Raw genomic sequence first — 24158 nt, 5'->3', positions numbered from 1 at the left:
TTGAGATCAGCCCTCAGGTATTTCACCTTTCCCCACCCTCCTCCATAGTAATTAATGCTCCCACTGTGATGGGGGGGGTTGGCAGGGCTTGGGACGTCTCCAAGACTGTCTCCAGCTCTGGCCATAAAGAGAAGATGGTCGATACCACCTTGGGGTGCCTTGCTGTAGAGGTCCTCAGGCTCTCCTGCCATCTTACAGAGTGGGAAGATGCTCATCTCCAGATATCCCTAAGGGCTTGTGATCCTACTTCTCTTCCTCCTGGCCTTGACAGCTTTGACCCTGTCCCCAACTCCCCGCCCTGAGCATGGCCCTGGGGAGAAGTGTTGTTCCCAGTCTGGGGTGACCCTATGGGTTTCTCCTCAGGAACAATCCTCTCCTGTTCCTGAATGGCTTGAGCAGAAAACCCTGAAAGTCAGGGAAGAGAGTGCTTCTCCAAAAATATTGTGCCTCCATGGTGCCCCCATGCCTGGGACAGCTTCAGCTGTGCCATGTGGTGGGGACTCCCCTGGCAGAACCCAGACCAGCTCTCGTGCAGGCTGGGACATGATGGGAATTCCTGTCCCCCTGGCACAGCTTTCTTGGCCCAGGATCTGAGAGGAAAGTGCTAGCAGGTTCCCCAAGCCCCTCTGCCCCAGCAAGCAGGCTAAGCTTGCTGGGCACTGCCTGCTCCAGGGCTCCCCACGAGGCTTGTGGAAGTCCCAGGCACTGGTGTCAGGCTGCCATCGTAAGTACATTGCACTGACATTCATAAAAAGGGTAAGGAGAAATACTTCCTAAGTTTGACTCACAGCTGACACTTCCTGATCCCTCCCTCCGTCCTCAGGCTGGAGAAGTCTCCTCCTTACCCTTACCCTCCTGCCTTCTCTTCCTCCCACAGAAACCAAGGGGAAAGTGGTAAAAAAATATCTTCAGCGAGTCCTGCCTCCGGACCGTGGCCTCGGTCAGCTGCTGGGTTTTCCTTCCCTGCTTTTTTCCTTGGATCTAGCTCAATGGTAATCTGAACCGAGAAACATGAGGCTGCGAGACTTCTTGCTCACTCTGCTGCTCCCGGCTGGCTTCCTGTGGGGGGGCTCATGTGCTCAGCGCCCAGAAATCATCACCCAAGTCTCAAGCACAGAAGGTAAGCCTGGAATGCTTTCCAAGGTGGTTTTCCTTCCCGGGATCAGCAGACAAGCCTGACTGCTCTTTCCCTCTGGGGCGGATGCCTCTGCTGCTGACACACCGGAGATTTGTCGGGATGTTTGGGCTTGCTGAGGAGAACAATGTAGGATTAGAGAGGATCTGCAAGAAGTACCCATTTTCGTGGTTTTGGCTCTTTTTCCTTGGCTCTGTCTGGTCGGGAGCTACCAGTAACAGTGGGATGTATGAGAGGGGGAAAACAGCGGATACCAGTCCAGCTTTCTGAACTATTCTGGGCTGGATGCTGGCTCCTAAGGAAGTTTATGTTATTGCTCTTTCCTAAAATTATCTTTTGGCAGGATCTGTCCTTACATTTTTACTTTCTTATTGCACTGATTGCTAAAATGGTTTCATTTTTTTGAGTGGTTCCTGCAGCTGCACGTTATTTGGTATACTAAGTAGTATAGGTCTTGCAAAGATATCCTTTGAATGGAAACAGAGAAGAAGGTAGAGGAAAGTGTTAAATGCCATATAACTATGTTTTCTGAAAAACTGATCTTGCTTACTCTTGATGCCAAGGGGGTTCGGACGTGAAAGCATTCCCCTTAGCCCAGATCCCGGGAGCCTGCTAGGAGGGAAATGGAGTGGGCAGTGCAGGAAGCCTGGGAGGGGGAGGCAATGCCACAGGACCGCTGGCCAATTCCTGCTTCTGCACTTCTTCCCAGACTGCCCTGTGGACCTGTTCTTCATCCTGGACACCTCAGAGAGCGTTGCCCTGAGGGTGAAGCCCTTTGGGGACCTGGTTACCCAAGTGAAAGATTTCACCAACCGGTTCATTGATAAGCTGACCCAGAGGTACATTTCCCGGGGATTTATCTGGGCTGCTTTGAGGATGGAGCCTGCTGCTGGGTGGGATGATGAGATCCCCCTGCATATCTGTCCACAGAAGGAAAAAAGGAAAGGAAGGATGCTGGGGAGGGGGATGGAGCCTCTCCTCCCTTTCCCAGTCCTCGGCTGCTCTGTTTTGGCTCTGTCTGTGCTGACAGCAACAGCGTGGCTTTAGCAGGGCTGCTTGCACCCACCCTCGGGAAAGATAGGAATTGCTGGAGCGGCAGACGTAGCAGCCTGACCCCACCATCTCCGAGTGGCCATGGGTTATTGTGCAGTGCCAAAGCAATGCTGGTCCCTGTGCTGAGGCCCAGAACCACCCAGGTGCGTGGGTGACAGCAGGACACCTCTGGGGTTAAACCCAGCACTCACAGGCACCTTCCAGAGCAAACCCTCCCTTGCCACTGGTGCACGCCAGGTTTGGGTGCCCCTTACCCACCCCATTTTCCAGCTCTTCTTCTGCCTCCTCTTCACCCACCTCTGCAGCCACCAGCCCTCGTCTGAGCCGGGATGACCCTGGCATCCCTGAGGAGGCCACCCAGGGATGCTCAGGAGCACCAAAGCTCCTGTATCCCAGAGGGGGTGGTACTGGCCTTGACTGTGGGCAGGAGATCCAGGGATGCACAGGAGCACCACGAGTTCTGGAGGCACGTGGGTCTTGCTGAGTTCCTGAGGGCAGCAGGAGATGTGTGCTGGTGCCCAGAGAGGCACTGTGGGGATGTTCCAGTGCTGCACCAGCTGGAAGGGCAATGCCCTATCTCAGGATAGGTAGGAGGAGGTTAACAGCTCACCTGTCCTTTGCCCAGGCAGGAGAGTTGTCTCACAAGGCTTTGAGTGACCAGGAGCCTTGTGCTTGGGAACAACTTGCCAGGCCTTCATCAGTGCAGTGTCACTCTCCCCTGTGTAAGGCCCTGGGCTCAGTCCTGCAGTGGGATGGATGGAACAGCAGTGGACAAGGCTCAGGTGGCTTTGGGACAGCTCCTGCTGGGCAGAGAGAAGCTGTACATCACCACTTCTTTGGGACTGTCCCTACTTGCTGAAAAAATAAATTGTATACCTTTGGGATTGGTCCCCATATCCTGAAAAGACCTTTTTTGGGGCAGTGGCCAAAGCAGAGGTGATGCCTCTGTCCCAGGGAGTCACAGGTGCTGGATGTATCAGTGCACAGGACAGGGCTGCAACACACACATACTCATCCTTCCCTAAGTCAGAGCATCCTTCCGAGGGAGGCTTCCCTCTCTGATTTTAATACATCTGGCAATGGAAAACCTCTTTGCAGGGTGTTTCAGTGGTTACTTGCCATGCACACACACACACCCCTGGCTGTCTGGCTCAGCCCCTCCTGCCCAGTTCCAGCCCCTGGCACCTCTTCCAGAAGCTTCTCTGCCAAGCTGTTTGATCCCTGCAGCTGCCCACCCACTGCATCGCTTTACCCTTCCACCCACGGGACAAGCTGCCCTGAGGTCCTGTGCTGTGCTTTACATGGGAAGCATGTCCCAGCTTTGCAGGAGAGCGAGGAGTCCAGGCAAATCCCAGTTCTGCAGAAGATTTGTATTTTCTATGCTAGTGCAAGCAAGAAGAACCCCATGTCCTGGTGTGTCCATGCAGGTACTACCGCTGCGACCGCAACCTGGTGTGGAACGCGGGCGCGCTGCACTACAGTGATGAGGTGGTGCTCATCAAGAGCCTCACGCCAATGCCCAGTGGGCAGAACGAGCTGAAGAACCGCGTGTCAGCTGTCAACTACATCGGGAAGGGCACCTACACTGACTGCGCCATAAAGCGCGGCATTGAGGAGCTTCTCATCGGGTCAGGCAGCAAGGCTGCAGTGGGCACAGAGGAGTGGGGGTGGTGTGGCTCTGGTGGGTGGGGGGTGGGAGCTTCTGTGTTGGGACAGTGCACTGTGCAGAGCTGTCCCCAGGCTTGGAAAAGAGGTCACAGTGCAGGGACAGGGGTGGCAAGTTGCTCTAGCTTTGCTGGGATGAAGTACGCCCTGACCTCAGGCTGAGGCACTGTCTTGGGCGTGTCCCCAGGTGTCCAAACCACTCCCCTCCAACTAAGTCCTTTCAACATTAAATTCCATGTTTAAACCCCTCCAGTGGTTCCCATCACAAGGAGAACAAATACCTGATTGTGGTGACTGATGGACATCCCTTGGAAGGTTACAAGGAGCCCTGTGGAGGCCTGGATGATGCTGCCAATGAAGCCAAACTCCTGGGGATCAAAGTGTTCTCCGTTGCCATCTCCCCCAACCACTTGGTAGGGACCACACAGCACGGATGCTCCCGGCAGGGGGTCCCCAGTGTGACAAAGGAAGGGCACTCAGAGCCTGCACAGGTGCCCACAGGTCTCACTCTACCCTCCCCACCCCCAGGACCAGAGGCTGAACATCATTGCCACAGACCACGCCTACCGCCGCAACTTCACCGCCACCAGCCTGAAGCCCACCCGGGAGATTGATGTGGAGGAGACCATCGACACAATCATCGACATGATTGTGAGCACTGCCCACTCCCTCCCCAGGCCACTCCTTCCCCAGGCCCCCCTGTCCCTCTCAAACTCTTCTCTTTGCTTTCTTATCTTGCAGAAACTTAACACGGAACAATCGGTGAGTGTCCCTCTGCAACTGAGCCTGTCCCTGTGGGTGACCCATGGCTAAGGGGCCCTTGGTGGCACAGCCCTGCCCTGCAGGCAACCCTCATCAGCCTGGGAAGCCTCTTCCCAAGCAGGGTGCAGCCTGACCCAGCTGCTGTCCCCTCCTCTAATGTTGTTTCCTCCTTCCCTCTGTGCAGTGCTGCTCCTTCGAGTGCCAGGTGAGTCAGGCTTTTGAGAGCCCTGTCCCCTTCCCTCCTATTCCTGTGGTCCCAGGCTGTGCCTCAGGCTGGTCTAACCCACACCTCTCTCCTGCAGCCTCCCCGAGGGCCCCCTGGACCTCCCGGTGACCCTGGCCATGAGGTGAGGGACTGGTTGTGTCTATGCTGTGGGACTGGGGCAGTGGGATGGGCTCAGTGGGGATGTTCAGAGACCTGGAATCATTATCATAGAACCATGAAGGTTGGAAAAGGCCTCCAAGGTCACCTGTGGGGCATGGACCCACACCATGCTCCCATGTAGCCAGCACCATCTGCTCCCTGTATCCATGGAGCATTTCTGCTCCCACCCTCTCTGCTTTTCTTTCAACAGGTCATCATTCTGTTCCTGGGGGTGATAAACTAACTGTGTTTCTGTCCTGTATTGCAGGGAGAACGAGGCAAGCCAGGTCTTCCCGGCCAGAAAGGAGAGGCTGGAGACCCAGTAAGTGGAAGACCAGCCCTGGTGGCTCTGCACAGGGGCTGATTTTTGGCTGCTTCTGGCCAGACCTCTCGGGCACATCTTCACCAGCATCACCCTGTTTCCATGGGGTGTGCAGTCATGCTGTACAGTGGGGCGATTCCTCCTCTTGCTACAAGGCTTCCTTGTTCCTCACCCAAAATAGCCGTCCCTCCTGCAGGACACATTTCTGACTCAATGTGCCAGCCCAGGGGTGGACTCTGGGCTCCCTTCAGTGTCCTCTGACACAACAAGCACAGCAGTGTTACAGGGAAACCTTTGGTAAATAAGCTGAGAGCATGAGGAAACTATTTCACTCCTCCTCCCTCTTTTATTTTACTAGGCACACTTATTTTTGGGAGGAACATTTCTCCCACACACGTGAGCATCCATCTTGTGTGTTCCCAAATTGGAAATCCCATGCCATGCATTTTTCCTTCCCAAGGGTTTTCTACCCTTCACTTTCATCCCAAAGGATGTGTCCCCAGGCACCCAGTTTCCATCACCTCCATGAAGAGCTGGAGGTGGTGCAGGTGAAGGCAGGTCCTCTTGGTCCTCCACAATGATCCTGTGCTTCCAGACCAGGAAAACATGGAGCAGAGTTATGGGAGAGGCTCCTGTGTGAGAGAATGGCAGCTGAGCCCCATATCAAGAGTCAGGGGGGATGCTGTCCCATGGTGGCAACTGCATCTGCCTCTGTAACACCGTGTTTCTGTCTCCAAGGGCAGGCCAGGAGACATGGGACCTGTTGGCTACCAAGGAATGAAGGTATGTGAGGCTGCAGGCTCACAGAGCTGGTTCAGAGGTGGACCACAGGCTTTGTACTGCAAGTGTTCTCATTCTCCCATTTCCCTTTCTCCTTTCCTCTCTAGGGCGACAAAGGAAGCCGAGGAGAAAAGGTAAGGACCACAGGGATGTTTGGGGGAGATCACTGTGTCCCTATGAGGGGCTGTTCTGGGCTGGCCCTGCAGCTGCGTGGCGTTGGGGTCTGCTATGTGCCCTGACATCCACCCCTCCTGCTGCCACTGCCTGAGCCAGGAGTGGGGATCCAGTGGGATCCAGTGGTGTGCAGAGGAGTGGTGAATAGCTGTGCCCTCAGACTGAGCTGGTGTGGGGACTGCACTGAGGTGGGGGGACAGATCTGCTCTGCATGGACATCTGACACCTCTCTCCTTCCCTCTGCAGGGCTCAAGAGGAGCCAAAGGAGCCAAGGTCAGACTCTGCTTTTGCACCATTTTTCTCTGTTTTACATTTAGGGGGCATTGGGAATTTGGGAATCACTTTGTGGTCCTTGTACTCTGTTTCAGGGTGAGAAAGGCAGGCGTGGAATCGATGGTATTGATGGCATGAAGGTAAATCTCTGCTCCAGAGTGCTTTGCTGGCCTAAGCACCCTGGCTTTTGCTGCTCCAAAACCATGATGGGGTCTGGGGATGAAACCTGTGGGGCAGTGGAGTTCCCTCCCTGCAGGGCAATCATCTACCAGCCAGGGATGGAGCTGGAATGTCTCTTCCAGGGGTCTGGGATGATGGATGGGGTCTTCCCATGAATGTCACTCATTGGGGACTCCTGCTTTGGTTGCCTGACAGGGTGAAGCTGGATACCCCGGATTACCTGGCTGCAAAGGCTCACCTGGATTCGACGTAGGTACCCTGTGGGAGCCCCTTGCATGCAAGTGAACAGCTCTGCCATGATGGTGTGTGGAAATAGGGAATTGCTTGGAAATGTGCGATGCTTATCCTAGCCATGGCAGCTTGTCTTAGGGGCTGGTCTTGGGGCAGTATGCCTAGTGCTTGCCTGGAAGTTGTCCCTAGTTGCCCTGGGGCTGCCTGGGATGCAGCTCTGGAAAACATTATCCTGACATTGTATTTCCCCAGTTTCCCTGCTTTTTCCCTGCTCCTGGTATGACACATTTGTGGTGGCACCAGTGCCACTGTGGTCAAGCTACCACAGCCCAAAACCACCTTTTCTGCCATTTTCCTCTGAGCTTCAGAAGTGTTTCAGCAATATGGGTGCAGTACTGCTTGCACAGCTCCATGGTGCAGGAGTCTCTTCTGGCCATGTCCCTCCTGTCCATCCCAACTGGGAGCTGTCTGCCAGGCTGCTGGGATGCTCAGTCCATGCCCAGTTTCCTGCATATGGTGACACCAGTTCAGGTTTCAGCAATGCTGCCTTTAATTTCAACAGGGAGCTCAAGGCCTGCCTGGACCAAAGGGAGATCCTGGTGCTTTTGGACCCAAAGGAGCAAAGGTGAGTTGCTCTGCCCAGTCTCACACAGAGGGGGGATGTTGGGACCCCTTTTCTGCAGATGGAAATTCCTTGCACTGCTTGGGGCAAGTCTATCACAGAATCAGAATGGTTTGGATGGGAAGTGACCTTAAAGTCCACCTCATTCCACCCTCTGCCTTGTGCAGGGACACCTTCCACTAGACGAGGTTGCTCCGAGCCCTGTCCAACTTGGCCTCTTCACTAAAAGATGGCCCTCATCACCCAGAGTGTGCCCAAGGTTTGTGGGCACCCACAAACCTGGCACAAAGCATCCCTGAGATATCAGGGGAGTGCTGTGAAAAGGTGGCTTTCACTGGGAGTGGAGTAGGGAGGAATCTGCCAGGATGGGGAGGCACCACAATCCTGAAAGAGTCTTGAGGTGCACTGTGGCTCCTGACAGCTTCTGTACTGTGAGAGTTGAAATTCCTGCTGGATGCAGTCTTGACAGTGCCTTGTGTTCTTATGAAGGGGGAGCCTGGGAATGATGGAAAGCCTGGCCGACAGGGGATTCCTGGCAACCCTGGAGAGAAGGTGGGTGAAGAAGCACCCTTGTGTGAACATCCTCTGCTCTCTGTGAGAGGACCCCTGCTCTAGCCTGGGCTTTGAAGCAAAGCTTGAACAAAGCTCTTCAAGTATGCAGGGCTTTGCTCCAGAACTGTCTGACTTCTTGTTTGCATCTCTGTGCCTTGCAGGGTGCTCCTGGGAACCGGGGTGAGCCTGGACCAACAGGAGAGACTGGTGATGAGGTGAGTTCTCTGCTTGTGATGCCCCTTGTGTGCTTGCTGGCCATCCCCACCCCCTGACCACCCCTCTTGTTTTTCCACAGGGTGCTCTAGGTGAGGATGGTCCTCCTGGAGAACGGGTAAGTTAGAGTGCCTCTGCCCAGGGCAGGGGCTGGTGCCCTCTGGAGGAGGAGGAGGGGGCCTCAGGCTGAGCCTCAGAGGTGGGCAGTGAGGGAGGGGCTTGCCCTGCTGGGAGCAGGCCCTGACTTTGTGATGTCACTCTCTCTTTGCAGGGCAGCAATGGAGAGAGAGGACCCCCGGGCTCGCCGGGTGACCGCGGGCCAAGAGGACAGCCGGTAACTGCACCCGCAGGGCAGCCTTCAGCATCTGCTTTCAAACAGGGTGCTGCTTGCAAGCCAGGGGCTGGGATAAGGTGTCCAGGGGCTAAGTCCACCAGCCTGTGGGCCAGCAGGCAAGCTCAGTGCCTTGACCTGCCAATTTGGGAGGGTTCTGCTGTTGTTCCCCAGAAATTGCCATTTTATGCCGGCAGGTAATCACCAAACAGCCAAAATCTAGAAGAGAGCATGCCCAGCAAGCCAAGAGCAGGACAGCTGTCAATTCCTTCCTCACAGCTGGAAATGTTAATGGAGAGGAAAGAGTCAAGGTGTCCTCCTGTGGGTGCACAGGGGCTGCTTGGGCTACCAGTGGTTTAGGCAGGAGGGCACAGGTACAATCAGCAGCAGGGCAGCATGAGTGGGTGTGGATGGAAGGGGGAACACACTTCCCTCCCCTTTTGAGTGGGAGTCACTAGGAAAGTATGCTTCTAGCCTGCTGGGGTGAGTCATCCAGTGTGAGTGTGGGAGGGACAGGCAGGAACCCTCAGCAGGCCAGGACAAACATGTGGCAAGTGACAGCCATGTCACACATCACAGGGAGGGGCAAGGGGTGCTGTGTGCAGGGTAGGGGTAGTGGGACCCAGGGCATTCCACAGCAGCATCCCATATCCCCATCCACCTTTGCACCACTCATCCCCTGTCCCTGAAGTGAGGACATACAGGACCCAGCACCAGCTTGGAGGGAGGCAGAGGTCTGCCTCAGGGAAAAGGTAGCTCTGGCAGGGGACTTCTGGCAGCCTCCCCCTTCCTGTTAACTGCTCAGGGAGCATCAGTGCTGCTGAACAGGGTGTGCAGGGCAGATGTATGGGAGATGAAGGCACGCCAGTATCCTGCAGTTAAATTGTTCAGCAGATGATGGGCTGCTTCCTTCCAACTTTGAGTCCAAGCATGAGGCTGTGTAACCTCGCCAGAAATATCTTGGGGCCATTTGGAAGTTGTGTTTTATATTTGCTGTTTGGCGTGTGCATCTGGACGCTTCTAGGTTGCAAACAACAGCTTTAGGTCACCAACTGTTCTCTCAACTGTTTCCCTCAAATTCCCCTCTCCTCTGCCTCCCCAACTTGCTCATTCCTGGTCGTGGGTCTGGATGGGGAAGGTGCTGCAGAGCCAGCAGAATTTGGCAAGGCACACTGCCCTGTTGGAATGCAGCTCGGCTGGATTGGTGGAAGGCTGTTCAGTGAAAGGGAACTGAGCCATGTCCATGGTGTATTTCCTTCTACTGGAACTGTTGGGCTGCAAAATCACTGAGACCCAGGTTTTTCTCTGAGACTCAGCACCCTCTTGGGCTGTCAGTTCTCTGCAAACAGTCCTGGCTCAGGGTTCTGCGTGTCAGCAAAGGAGAGGGGAGAACATTGGCAGTCAGAGGTGAGAGTGTCTCTTTCTTCATCTGTGGCTAATTCCCATGGAAATCCCCTTAGTTCCATAGGGATGGCAGGCTGGAGGAAGGATGTAGCTATCCTGGAAGCCATGTTTCTCTCCATGCAGACTGCTCAGGGCAAGAGCTGCTCTAGAAGAGCAGCCACGGGTGCAGAGTGTGGCTGGTTTGGGTCCCAGGCCAGGTCTGTGTATCTGCAGATTAATCTCTCCACACTTTTGCTTTTCTTGCACAAAATGGGCTGAAAAATGTCCCCTGTATGAAGCTTCATAAGGCCTCCCTCTTAGGGCTATTTTCTTGGATTCAAGGTGTCCACACTAGCCTGTCTTTATCTCCCTCCATCTCTAACAGTTCCCTACTCAATTCCTGAATCTGCCTCAAACTCCTGCCTGTTTGGATGACTGCATTTCCATCCTGCTGTGGGTGCTGCACCCCTGCTCCCCATTGCACAGAGGTCCCTTTGCACCCACTCCTGCTCCTCTTTGTGCTTCTCATGCCCTCTGTCTGTGTTTTCAGGGAGAGCCCGGACCACCTGGTGACCAAGGGCGGGAAGGACCCCTCGGACCACCTGGTGACCAGGTAAGAGCTTTGTTTAACCTTCTGGATCCCAGATGGAAGTGGTTGAGATGCCAGGGAGAATGGGATGAGACAGCATCTTGGAGTGACTTCTCAGCATCTTCCAGACCAGGAAGCAAAGCTGGCAAAGAAGGGAAGGGATTTTTATGAGAACCCAGGATATGAACAGGGCCAAAAAAATGGAGACTTGAGTGCTGGGCTGGGGGCAGAACAACCTGCACGCCATTCCCCAATCCCATGGAAACAGGCATCAACACATATGACAGAACTGGAAACTGGCAAGTGCAAGCTGCAACCATACACAAAATGTTCAGGCCTGGGGCCAGAAGCTGCTCATCTCAGTCAGGGGTGTCAGTGAGACATCTTGTGTCAGTGAAGGTATCCTGACGTGGCCCCAGTGGTGTTCCTGACACCCCTGTCATCCTGCAGAGACAGCCTCTCCCAGACCCAGCACTTCTCAAGTCTGCTGACTGCAAGGTGTGGCCCTCCTGCTCTGGAGTCTGCCTGTGCCTTGTGTGCCTCAAGGAACAGATCACAGACCACACGGGCTTGCTGGAGAGGAGGGTGGGACACCTGCAGCCTGAGGAAGGTTTCTGTCCCCTGCACAGTTGAAGGCTCTTTCTTCCCAGCTGATAACTTGGGGTCTGGAGGTGTTGCTGGGTCAATCCTGCATGACCATGGCACTGATTGCAATGGCCAAGAGGATTTTTGCACCTGAGCAAGCACATTTTAGGATCATCCTTGGACTGGGCTCTGTAGGACAATGGCCCTCCTACCCACACCATTGGAGTTTTGATGGATCCCAAGACAGAGGAATGTATCAAGATAAACACTCCCACGCTGGCAGAGCAGGGCTTCCACAAAAGATGAAGCATGGAGGCCAGTGTGCAGACAAATGTGAGATGGCTTTTAAACTCCTTTCTGCTTGGCCAAGTGTTGGAGAGCCCTTGGAGAAGATCTGGAGTGCAGAACAGCCATGAAGGGGTGGCTGTTGCATTCACATTGTCCCCAGTATGGGTGACCCCCATGTCAGACCTGCACTGTTCCACAGCCTGAAGAGAGGTCATGCTTGTCCCAGGCTTGGAATTGGACTTCCCTTGAACCTGTGTCATGCTAGTGAAGAGCATCAAATCCCCACAGGACAATTGTCCAAGTCCTACTGTTCTGATATTTTCCCAATCCTGTAGCAGAGCTGAGATCCTGCTGTGACCAGAGTCTGGGAGCATCCATCTTGCTCAGGTGTCTTTTTGGGAGGTGGCCCTGGTGGGAAGGCAGCTCTTCAGATGTGTGCATGTCATGATCCACTGATCAGTGCCACAGACTGGTGCCAGAAAAAGAGGCTGGGGCTGGAGCTGCTCTCTCTGGGGTAGAGGCACATTCCAGATTCAAGGCAGGAGGAAGACCATGCAGAAGACAGAAATTCGATGAAAGCATGGTGGGAATCCAGAGTGGGATAGATCCTACTTCCAGACAACCTTTCCTGTTAGGGATGAAGAGAAGAAAGAATGGTCTCCCTGCTGTAACTGAGCCTGTGGGCCACCAGTTTTCCCTCCCCACCACTGAACTTGAGTCAAATCCCTGTCAGAGAGGAAAGCATTACAAAAGCAGCTCTGGTGCCTCCCCAGGCCAGAGGCTGTCCCAGCACTCCCACAACTCCAGGGAGATTTGAAAAGCAGTTGCAAAGTGAGGATGATTTTTCCATGTGCTGAGGAAGAATGCTTGTGTTTGGCCAAATTAAAAATAAATGCATAATTAGGTTTGGGTTAGAGTGGGACCTTGGCAAACACAAGTATTTTTCAAGCCGTGTTATCAACAAGCTCTGGACCTTGGAGTGTGTTTCTCTTGGCAAGGAGAAAGTGCTCCTGCTAATGTTTGACTCCCTTTCATCCTGTTTCTATCTGAGAGAAGCTAAAGGCCAGCATGCTCTTTCCCTGAGCCTTGTGGACAGGTTTGGTGGTCCTTCTCTATTCCTGGCCATGGTGCCCATCCCTTTTGTTGGGTCCTTGTTGTGTGCAGAGAAGTAGTGGACCAGATTTCCTTACCCAAAATCCTGTGTCATCTATCAAACTCCTCCAGGGCCATGAGGAATTTGCACTGTGCTGCTGCACTGAGGACGAGAGTGGCCAGCATGAGCCAAGGATGCTGTGGCTCCAGCCTTGGCTTGTGTGAAGGATCTTAAGTTCCTGTCTTTCCCTCCAAGATTTCTCTCTTCTGGGCTTTTGTGCAGAAAAAAGATCACATGCCTTGGAGCAGTTCAGTGCTCTGCACTGTGCAATTTTAAGATTTCTGCACCCACAAGGACACCTTTCCTTGGAAGAAAGGTGCCTACACTATGTACAGATGTTTAGCATCAGCCCTCTGTGTTCCTCTGTCCTCTCCATTGCCTGGGGACTGGCTGCACACCCAGCTCCACACAAAATGCTGCCTGAACATTTGATGTGATGCCAGAGCATCACTACCCAGTAATTATCCACCATCATATCCCACCTCCTGGAAAGCAAACCCTGCAAAGAGCTGTGGGCACTGAGCAGAAGGTGGAGGCAGTCCCTTAAGCGTCTATGGACCTCTCAGAGAAAAGAACCCTCTTCCCTCCTCTCCTGTCTTGTACTATCTCTGGCCAGCTCTGCAGCTGGTGGACTGAGTGGCCACTGCCCAGATGGGATGTGGCAATGTGACAGCTTCCTCTGTTCTACCTCATGCTACCAGGGTTCTGCAGCCTCCTGAAGACAGAAACTCCCCAGAGCCCTGGCTGTGACCCCAGACACGTTCAAGCGGTGACGCACAGGAAGGTTTGTGTCACCTTCAGGGTGATGTGCTTGCACCAAGGACCATCCTCCAGAGGCACCTCTCTCATGGCCGATGAGATGCCACCGTGCCACACAGATGTGCTTTGATCCTGGAAAGCTTCAACCTGTCCTCCCTGGTCCTCTTCCCACCAGGTCCTCTGTTACTGGAGTGAGCTCTGAAGGAGAAGGATGGCTCTGGGGGCCTGCCACTGAAAGCATATGATGTTCAGCCTATACCTATGGTATCACACCTTGGCCCACAGAGCTTTTGGGTTTGGTTCATGCTCAGCAGGGATCTACCTCCCAGAGGGTTTTGCAGAGAAAATGGCATAAGGGAGAAAGGAGGAAAAGGAGGAGCCAGGCACAGCTCCTGAAGCACCTCCCTATCAGTATTAACCTTCATCTATAGGTCCTTTCTAGGGCTGTCCAAAGTGGAGCTGACTCATGGATGGGCAGCTCTATCCATCAAATCGTGAAACAAAGGGATCAGCCTCTCAGAGCCGGAGTGGCAGCAAGAGAAACCCCCTTTGAGAGAGCTCTCTGTCTTTCCCTAGGGTGAGCCTGGACCCCCAGGACCCAAAGGCTACAGGGGAGATGATGGCCCCCCCGGCAGTGAGGTCAGTGCTGCTTCATCATCGCTTCTTCTGCAGGGAGGGGAAACAGGGAGGGGCAGCAGGTGCTGCCCCTTAGGTCTTTACCCACATCCTATGGATACTGGAACCCTGTTGAACCTATTGGTACAGGCTTCCTGGCAGACATCCAGATATTTCCATGAGTCCTTAAGGCCACAGCTGCCTTTTCCCCCACCTCCCACAGGTCATTTCTTGGAGAGGTTATACCCACACCACAAACCACACAGCTTCCCATCATGGGAGCTGGGAAAGATGCTCTCTGAGGGCAGCCACCTGAATTGCCAGCAGGTTTGATCCCCAGGGCAGGAAGCAAATGGAAGCCAAGCACAGCTGTTGGCTTTCATAGAAATCCTAGAACAGTTTGGGTTGAGACAGACCTTAAAGCTCATCTAGTGCCATGGGCAGGAACACCTTCCACTATCCCAGATCTCTCCAAGCCCTGCCCAGCCTGGCCTGGAACACCTTCAAGGAAGGGGCAGCCATAGCCTGTCTGGGCAACCTGTGCCAGGGCCTCCCCAGCCTCGGAGTAAAGAACTTCTTTCTGACATTTAATCTAAATCCTCACATTGCTCCTCTATAAGCAGAACACCTCCACAGTGGGCTCGTGTTGGTAGTCATTGTCTTCCCAGCTCAGATGATGTTGTGCAATGCTCGACTCCTTCTTCTGCCCTTTGCAGGGCCCAAAGGGATTGCCTGGAGCACCTGGGCTGCCTGGAGACCCTGGGCTGATGGGAGAAAAGGTGAGTAGTGCTGGGGAGATACACTGTCTGAGGAGACCAGCATCCTGCTGCTGTGCTGAAAGATCTATATTTCTTTTTCTCATCTATGTCTGTCTTCCTTTCTAGGGGGAAGATGGTCCTCCTGGGAATGGCACAATTGGATTCACAGGTGCCCCAGTAAGTTTTTTGTGCTGCCTTGAAACTGTAATACCATTACGTCTACTTGTCCAACCTAACATGCTTCCTTTTCTCCATCCCCAGGGGCAGCCAGGAGACAGAGGCAACCCTGGAATTAATGTAAGTATGCTGATTCCTCAGCCACACAGGATTTGCCCTTGGTGGTGGTTTGGCACTTGGAGCTTCTCCATCAGCTGCATGGTGGAATGGGCTCCCTGGAGCAACCTACTCTTCCAAAACCCTCTTTTCCCTCTGCCCACCTCTCCCTGCAGTGGATGCTGCCAGTGGAAGTGTCCTGCTGTGGCTGTAACACCCAAGGGCAGCTGCTTGGGCTGGGTACTCTCTGATGCAGTCTCAGAGCCAGAGTTCGGGGTTGGGAGTGGCACCCAGGAGAGCTGGATGATGCTATGCTGGGGGCTTGATTTCATGCTGGGTTAATAGTTGGATTTGATCCTAGAAGTTGTTTCCAACCTAAATGATTCTGTGATTTTGTAGCAGTGAAAGCCACCTGAGAAGTTCTCCTTATCAAGAGCACTGAAATCTGTTGCTGGGGAGCCTATGTGCTGCTCTCCACCCCTGTCCTAAGCCAGCTTTCACAAGGTTACCATGCGCCAGCACCAACTTCACCATGCTAACAATAGCCACTCACACAGCAGTCTCATCCATACTGTTTTTCAGGGAACAAAAGGCTATGTTGGACCTAAAGGTGATGAAGGGGAAGCTGGTGACCCTGGCAATGATGTGAGTAACCTGTGCAATGCTGAATCCTCTTTTCCTGTGAGCACAGTGCAGGAGCCTTGGGCAATGATGGGCCAGAGCCCATCAGACTTTGTAAATCTTCAGCCTTTTGCCTCTGAGCAGTGACCGATGCATAGCAAGGGGAGCTTCCTCTAGGTGTTCATTTTGTGTCTGACTGCCACATTTGTTAGGCTGAGGTGGGCATCACCTCTGCAAGGCTTTATATGCTTCCAGGTGGCACTGATGATGATGGTACTTGTGATCTGAGCTTTATCGCTGCCCCATGGAGGGAGATTTCCCCAGTGTCCCTTCCAAATCCTCATTTAGCTGGGTACAGCAACCTCAGAAAACACTTCAGTGGTGAAGCAGGGCTCATCCGACATCTGGAAGGAAAGACACTGACCCCTGACATGCACAGATGTATGAGTTTTTGTTTTGTTTTCATTCCAGAACCTGACCCCTGGGCCCAGTGGCATCAAAGGAGTAAAGGGCCACAGGGGACGTGAAGGTCCTCCAGTAAGTAAGGACCCTGGCAGGGTTGGCTCCAGTGGCATGCATCCCTCCATCATCCCTTCATCTCTCCATGCTTTGGGTGCTCTGGGAGCAACACCAAGCCATGCATACATACTCACTGCCTTCCCACCTGGGTGTACATGGCACACATGGAAGTGGATCTCCTCCTTCCACCTCTGTGTGGCACCAAGCCATCATGCAAACAAGCAGATGTCCCTGCTCCAAGTCCGGTGCAGGGGCCAGCAACTGGGAAGCCAAGAGGCTTTTCACAACTCTGCATTGCTTGGCAAGATATCATTAGAGTACGCAACAGATAGGACTGACTGCTCCTGTAACTCCTCTGTACTTCTGTCTGACAGGGACCACCAGGACCCGTGGGGCCTCCAGGACCAGATGTAAGTGGGACAGGATTGGGGTGCTGCTTGCTGGTCTGCTCTGTGCATTGCTTTAGCTGTTAATCAAACCTTTATTTTCCTCTGTTTTCAGGAATGTGAAATCTTGGACATCATCATGAAGATGTGCTGTGAGTATCCCTGTACCCCTCCTCCCACCCTGCTCAGTGCCTTGCTAAACAAGAGGCAACTGACTTTTCTCTGTCCCCAGGCAGGGGAATGTCATCCGTGGGCATCCCTCCCCTTTCATGAGCCACAGTTAAGTCCCCTTGATCCAAGGACCTCCAACTCCATCTCTAGAGTAGCTGAAACAACTGTGTCACACTTGTATGTGGCACAGATTTGTTTGTCTGTGGCTCTGTACAGGGAAAATATGAGCAAAGTTCTGTAAAAATCCTTGAGTGGCCCATTTTGCAATGTTCTTTTTCTCCTAAGTATGGTCTAATATTCCCTCTTAGGAAAGGGGGCCTGATTTGGGGTGTCCCACCATGGGGAGAAGCAGTACATATGTCCTACAGAGGATTTCTGGCCCATGGCCAATAATGAAGTGCTGGAAGTACACAGAGTACTTGGGGAACTGACTTTGAGCTATATACTCTGGTGACTTACTTAGCTCTTGTTTTTATTTAAATAAGAACACATCAGCATGTGCAGAAACTGAGCTCTGCTGTGTGTGGTGCTCCAGGTCAGGCATTCCAACCTGAAATGTGAGAGAATCTGGGTATTTCAAGTGGGAGAGAAACAGCCACGAGCTTGGATTGTCCAGGCCAGGCGTCCATGGGTTTGCAGAGACACAAACCTGCAGTCTGCATTAGGGTGTGAAAAACCCTTTTGTCAAGCATTTTAATGTTTTCTCTTTCTCTCCCTTTTCCTCTAGCTTGCTGCGGTGAGTGTTACTTGGCAAAGCGGCTCTGCAAACATTTGCTAGTTCTCTTTCCTTGCACCCCTCCCTTTCCCTTCTCCTTGCCTTCTGCTATGGAGATGTAGTGACAGCCCATGAGGGAGAACCAGACATGAGCCAGGCAGGGGAGGGCAGGAAGCAATTCTTGAGCGTGCCACGTGGATTAGAGGCTGATGTGGTTGAATCCTGCAACTGGGAAATGGTTGTCAAGGTGCTCTGTGCCAGCAGGGTGGATTTTCTCCATGCTTTTTGCAGTTGGGATGTCTGTTCTGGGCACACTGTGTATCTAGCTCTGTCCTCTTCCTTCCAAATCCTGTGCTGGTTAGCAGAGGAATGTGCTGGGCTTTATTCCCTGACACTGCCCTGATAGGTTGGGTTTGCAGTCCAAAAACTTGAAGGAAGAGCCAAAGGCACATGGTGTTCTTCAGCTATGAGAAAGAGGGGAGCAAGCTGAGTCAGCCTCCTCCAGCCCACCAGTGTCACCTCTGTCCTGCTGGGCTGAGTGAATGGAAGAAGTGAGAAGACTTATAAGGAAATGGGTTATGGAATAATTACTGGGTGGTTTAAGGGTACTCACAGCCCAGAGATGCCCCGTGTCTTACTAGGGAGAAAATACACATGGAAAAATTTTTAAACTGGCTCTCAAGTCTCCTATGCAGCCATTTTTCTGCATTGTTTTGCACCATGCTTTGGGGGGGTGGATGGGGCATAGGCACCCAGCTGGGTAGGGCTGCATCAGGCATCAGCTGCTTCCTTTGGAAATGCCTCCCTGCAAAACAAGTCCCTCCACTCCTGTGCTGTGCTCCAGAGTGCACCTGTGGTCCCGTCGACCTCCTGTTTGTGTTGGACAGCTCGGAGAGCATCGGCCTGCAGAACTTCCAGATTGCCAAAGACTTCATCATCAAAGTAATCGACCGCCTCAGCAAGGACGAGCGGGTCAAGGTGAGATTTCCACAGAGTGCTGTGAAATCCTTGTGTGCACTCACTTATTTTTCACTGCAAGCAGGAAAATGGGGAGGTGCCTCCACTCCAAAAAGCCTCCACTAGGGTTGGCTTCAAGCTAGGGGTGGGTCTTCCCAAATTTATAAAGTGATGGAGATTATACAGCAGTTTGTTGTCCGAAAGTAGACATTTCACTCTTTCTGGTCAAAGACACTCTGTTTCCTCCACATCCCAGGGCAGATGGCTCACTGAGCATTCAGTCAGCCTGATCAATCAGTATCTCAGTCTCTCCCATGTTCTGATGAGTGTTTCAGGTGTCTGGAGTGTGTGGAACATTCTGATGTCTAGCCCCCTTGCTTGGATTTAGGTCACCAGTTAAACACTCTACTAAAAATGACCCTTGCGTCCTAAGCCCAGCAATACTGCCCTCATAGCAAATATTTCAGTCTGAAGAGGGACATAAATGCTTGCTCTCCTTCCTAACTCCTCTCTGGTAACCTGCTGTATTATGTTTTATTTACCTCTGTGATTTGAAGGGCTGTTTGGAATGAAGACTTTCCTGAAGGTATAACCAGTCGTATCTAAAGCACATAATCTGCTGTTGAATACTTGTGAGGTGGGCATACATGGTGCTTTTTGGTTGGCAAAGAGCCAGTAATAAGCAGAAAAGGTAGAGCTGGATAGCAAAACCACCGTGTTGGAAGAAAACCAGGAGTCTTGAAAACATATCTTTCAAAGAACCAGAGAATCCCCTCTGGTTGGAAGGGACCCAAGGGTCGAGTCCAGCTCCTGACTCTGCACACAGGACAATCCAAAGAATTCCACTGTGTGCCTGAGAGTCCAGTGGCTGTTGTTGAGACCAGTGAGCTGTGAGATCTAAGTTTGGGTCTCCTTTCACTTGCTGTCTCACCAAATTGGTCCCAATGTGCATCCACTCCTGGTGGGACTCTGCCTGCCCAGAATAAGGCAGAAGAGAAACATCGGCGCCTACCATGAAGGCATTCAGGAGAAACTATCAGCAGGATTCTGAGCCTCTGGGTTCCCCTGAGGTATCTGCTCCTAACTGGTTTCTGTTTTGTCTCACAGTTTGAAGCTGGGGAGTCCCGTGTGGGCGTTGTGCAGTACAGCCATGACAACACGCAAGAGCTGGTGGCCATGGGGGATGCCAACATCGACAACATTGGGGCGCTCAAGCAGTGAGTCTGTGGGGTCTGTGAGTCAGGTACACCTACTCAACCCCCATCCTCCATCTCCAGGCCAGCAGCCCCTGCAATGATCTAAATGTCTTTAGTGGAAGGTAGTGGCTGGTGGCATCATAAGTGATGCTGAGGCTAAACTAAGGAGCTTGCCAGTTTTCCATCCAAATCCCTATGCAGGGTTGTCTGCCTAGTCACAAGCTTTGTTCTGGCTCCTCCAGTACCTATGGGCTGGGCCGGCAGGCTCACTGGTGTCTGTCCTTGCAGGGCAGTCAAGAACCTGCAGTGGATTGCTGGGGGCACCTACACTGGGGAGGCCCTGCAGTTCACCAAAGACAACCTGCTGCGGAGGTTCACATCTGACAAGCGCGTGGCCATTGTCATCACAGACGGGCGCTCCGACACCCTGCGGGACCCCACCCCACTCAACTCCCTGTGCGATGTCACCCCGGTAAGGGCATAGGGGACCTGCCATGTGGCAGCTGTGTGGCACAGTGCAGGCTTTTTGGGTGTCTTCATGTCCTTGCTACACAAGGCTAGGGCAGGGGACACAGCTGTCACTAGAAGCAGTTTCACAAAGTGGCAGGCATACATTCATACAGTTATGAATGCATTAGATGATGAATGCATCCAGTGATGGACTCAAACTTCCCCCCAGGTGGTTTCCCTTGGGATTGGTGACATTTTCCGGAACCCTCCAAATCCAGATCACCTGAATGACATTGCTTGTTTAAGCAGACCAACCAGGCCAGGACTGTCCATTCAAAGGGACAACTATGCCGAGCTCTTGGATGACACCTTCTTGCAGAACATCACCTCGTACGTCTGCCAAGGTAGGTGAAAGGCGGTAGCTGGAGGCAATGGGAAAAGTGGCCAGGGATGCAGAATGCCCACCCTGTGTCCCCTACTCATGCTCTTAAGCAGGTGTGAGGGAAGAGAAGAGAGATCAAATTTAGTTAAATAAGGGACAAGGGCATCTTGTGTCTCAGAATACTTTGTGGTCATGTCCCCATCCTCACCTGCTGCAGGACATGTCTGTCCTCACCATTTTCATACACATTTATAGCCTTTACAAAGGTGGCAAAGGTGGATGTTCACCTTCTGTAGGTGAACTTCTGTCTGTTCTGTGGCTCTATGGGACAAATGATTTTCCTGGGTGCGCTAGTGACATTAATCTCTCTTACTTTCTTAACAGAGAAAAAATGTCCTGACTACACCTGCCCAAGTGAGTATTGACTCCTCATGCCACACTGAAGGGCTGTGGGTGCTGTGATGGGGGAAGTGGGAGTTTGTGTTTGTGGGGATGCATGGCTTGGCCACCTCTTGCAATGGGGACACTGCTGGGCCGGAGAGGTGAGCAAGGTCTGTCAGACACTCTCAGGGTCTCTTTCACACACACACCAGCCCAAAGCAGCTGGGGAAAATCTTAGGTGGTTGTTTCTCTGGCATCTCAAACCTAGAGAGGAGGCTGTGAAAGACTGTGACCCTCCCAGGTTTTAGCAACTGACCTCATTACCTGCTTCCACTATCTAGTGGTGGAAGCACGAGCAAAATCAGCTCCATGGGAGGGATGCTGGAGAAAGGTGCTTGAAAAGTGAGTACAGGGAGGGTTTTAATGGAGTAGACCTCCAAGTCAGAAACATAGTCAGCCTTCAGAATTTCCATGGAAAGAAGGGAGGCGAAGAAGATGAAGTGGTTCCCCAGACACACAAGGAGAACCACTGTATTTAAACAAGAGTCATTAGATTATCTCAGCCAAATAAACACTTACCTAGCCTATCCTAAACCAAATAAAAGAAGGATTGAATAGGTGAACAGATAAGTGTAGGACAGCACTGGAACAGGGGAAAGAACGGTTGCATGAGTGGAGATTTCCCGAGTCTGAAAAGGCAGGAAGCCTGTGAGACAGCCAGTGACTTCATCAGCTTTCCATGGAAGTGGCAAACTGTAACAAGCCCTGAACCTTTCCCTTGCAGTCACCTTCACTGGGCCAGCAGACATCACGATGCTGGTGGACAGCTCCACCAGTGTGGGGAGCAAGAACTTTGAGACCACCAAGAAGTTTGTGAAGCGGCTGGCGGGGCGGTTCCTGGAGGCCAGCAAGCCCGCTGATGACTCTGTGCGCATCTCAGTGGTGCAGTACAGTGGCCGGAACCAGCAGAAAGTGGAAGCTCAGTTCCAGTACAACTACACGGTCATTGCCAAGGCCATCGACAACATGGAGTTCATGAATGATGCCACAGATGTGAACTCCGCTCTGCAGTTCATCACAGAGCTGTACCGGCGCTCTGCCCGTGCCGTGGCAAAGAAGAGGGTGCTGGTGTTTTCTGATGGACATTCCCAAGGGATCACTGCCAGGGCCATTGAGAGGGCTGTGCAGGACGCACAGCAGGCTGACATTGAGATCTATGTGCTGGCAGTGGGCAGCCAAGCCAATGAGCCAAACATCCGTGTCCTGGTCACGGGGAAGAGTGCGGATTACGACGTGGCCTATGGGGAGCGGCACCTTTTTCGCGTGCCTGACTACACCTCTCTGCTGCGTGGTGTCTTCTACCAAACTGTCTCCAGGAAGATAGCTGTTGACTGAGCATCTGGATGGGTTTCTGCCAAGGCCATAGCTGCTTCTGTCTCACCCAAAAATGAAAATCAACAAAGCAAAAAAAATTTTTAACAATATTCTTGACCAACCTGAGGAATCTACATAACCATAGAGCCACAGCCTGGCTGTACATAGTCCCCTCCCTTCTCTCTCTGCTTCATCATCTATGTCTCTACTCTGTTAGCATCAAATTCCCTCACTGCCCATAACTTCCCTCCACAACCGGAAAACACGAGCACACCTAGCAATAAGCCATCAGAACACGAATACCAACCTCATCCCACTGTGCTTTTGCCAAGAAAGAATCAGGATGAGGACTTTTGTACCACTAAGGACTAGCCTGGTCTGTTAAGGCTGATTATGCTCTTTTTAGCTACCTTGTTGTTGTTGTTCTTGTTCATTTCTTTCTCTCTTTTATACATCATCTGAGCACTTGCCCAGCTCATGATAATCCTAGCTTAATGCTGTGCTTCAAGTCAAATAGTCACACTTCAGCAAGCTTTGAGAGGGGATTGTTATCACAGCTGGCAAGTTTGGTTCATATCTCCCTATGCGTGGGGAGGAGAGAGGACTGTATTGCACTACCCAAGCTATGTGCAAACATCTCTGGCCTCCAGGGCTGGAGGGACACTCAGTTCCCAGGGCTGGGGTATAGGTGGGTGGTGGAGCATCCCTCGGCACTGACGCTCCCATTCAGGGCAGGGAGGCTGAACACTGACCAAAGCAAAGATGAGCAGCAGCCTTTGGGGAGGGGGAAACCCTAAAAGAAGCTACATAACTGCACTCCCTCACTTAACTGATCTCATGGTCCTACAGTGAAACCAGGAACCTCATGAATAACCTGAAGACTTGTTTAATGGTTCAAGCTTCGTTCTGGAAAATCTCTCTGAGCCCAGTTAGTGGGATTTTTAGTTTGGTTTTTTTAAAATTTTTTATTTTAAAAGAGCCAAGCTGACTTATTCCCAGCAAGCTCTCTTGGAGTACTGTTTCTATAGGACCATCTGGGAGTTAGGCACCTGGGCTCTAGGGAAACCCACTAAGTGCACTATATATTGAATTAAGGCCTCATCCTCAGCCCAGCAAAGTCAAGGGAAAGGCTGCCATCATCTCCCAAGGTCTTTGACTCACACTCTACAGATATATTGACAAAGGTGCTATCACTTATGCGGGTGATGTGAGCCCTTGGTGTTTACACAATTGTTTCCGGGACCACACTGAAAATGTGGTTTGGCTGGGTGAGATTTTGTTTCAGCGCTTCTATTGGTGCTCTTGCTATGAATTCATGCCCTTTCGAGAAACCAACAGTGACTGCCAGGTATCAGCACCCCAAACTCTTTACTTTGTATCCAAAACTCCATTGTACCAGTTAGTTTTATTTTATGCCTGTGTTTTACTAAAATTGTCCACTTTGGAAATTTGTTAAATAAATTGTTTTCCACAGTCTCTTAGGGTGTTTGTCCTACTTGACTTCCTCCCTCCCAGATCTTGATTTTACATCCTAAGAGATCTCTATAATGTCTTTGGGGAAATTCCTAGCCCCACCTCTGTGTCCCAGGGCTTGCCACAGCTTTTCACTGTGAATTCATGCAAAGTCACTTGTTCCCCAGACAATGGGGACATTCAACAGGACATTGTCTCATGTCCTCCTCTTAGTCATGCTGCCTCCATCTCTGTGAAAATGCTTGTTGGGCTCCCTGCAGCACTGGGGACACCTCACTCACAGCTGGAAAGTCTGAGGAGCAGCTCTGGGGCAGGTCTGCAGGTGGCAATTGTTTGTGTCAGATCTCCTGCTCTCCATTCCATGGCAAGTCAGGAAAAAATGCCTTCACATTTGCCCTAAGAAAGGGGGTTTTAACAGCTCAAGGAGTGCCTACTAATGGCTTGCCACAGTCCTTGGCAGGAGTCAGGCATGG

General features: G+C 52.3%; 1 protein-coding gene across 1 annotated transcript; it reads left to right on the top strand.

Moving 5' to 3' along the window:
• Positions 1-828: 828 nt before the first annotated feature.
• COL6A1 (collagen type VI alpha 1 chain) lies at positions 829-23678 on the top strand. The gene is made up of 35 exons (XM_083865266.1): positions 829-1120; positions 1845-1974; positions 3616-3816; positions 4107-4266; positions 4382-4504; positions 4595-4615; positions 4800-4820; positions 4918-4962; positions 5248-5301; positions 6040-6084; positions 6189-6215; positions 6502-6528; positions 6624-6668; positions 6904-6957; positions 7502-7564; positions 8051-8113; positions 8275-8328; positions 8409-8444; positions 8598-8660; positions 10591-10653; positions 13991-14053; positions 14746-14808; positions 14914-14964; positions 15049-15084; positions 15643-15705; positions 16153-16218; positions 16575-16610; positions 16702-16738; positions 17485-17493; positions 18317-18450; positions 19537-19646; positions 19914-20097; positions 20305-20479; positions 20842-20871; positions 21623-23678. The coding sequence occupies exons 1-35, from the start codon at positions 1012-1014 to the stop codon at positions 22231-22233; spliced, it is 3072 nt and encodes a 1023-aa protein (XP_083721392.1). The 5' UTR covers positions 829-1011; the 3' UTR covers positions 22234-23678.
• The last annotated feature ends 480 nt before the right edge of the window (positions 23679-24158 follow it).

This window comes from Zosterops lateralis (genome assembly GCF_965231275.1).
Source record: "Zosterops lateralis genome assembly, chromosome: 7".
Classification (NCBI taxonomy): Eukaryota; Metazoa; Chordata; class Aves; order Passeriformes; family Zosteropidae; genus Zosterops; species Zosterops lateralis.
This window is presented reverse-complemented; position numbering and strand designations above follow the sequence as displayed.

What these genes read in the sequence shown, in the direction of transcription:
- COL6A1 (XM_083865266.1), top strand. Translation starts at nt 1,012, where the DNA reads ATGAGGCTGCGAGACTTCTTGCTCACTCTGCTGCTCCCGGCTGGCTTC. An exon ending in TTGGATTCACAGGTGCCCCA is followed by an intron (nt 14,965 to 15,048) that starts GTAAGTTTTTTG and finishes CTCCATCCCCAG; the next exon opens with GGGCAGCCAGGAGACAGAGG. An exon ending in CCCTGTGCGATGTCACCCCG is followed by an intron (nt 20,098 to 20,304) that starts GTAAGGGCATAG and finishes ACTTCCCCCCAG; the next exon opens with GTGGTTTCCCTTGGGATTGG.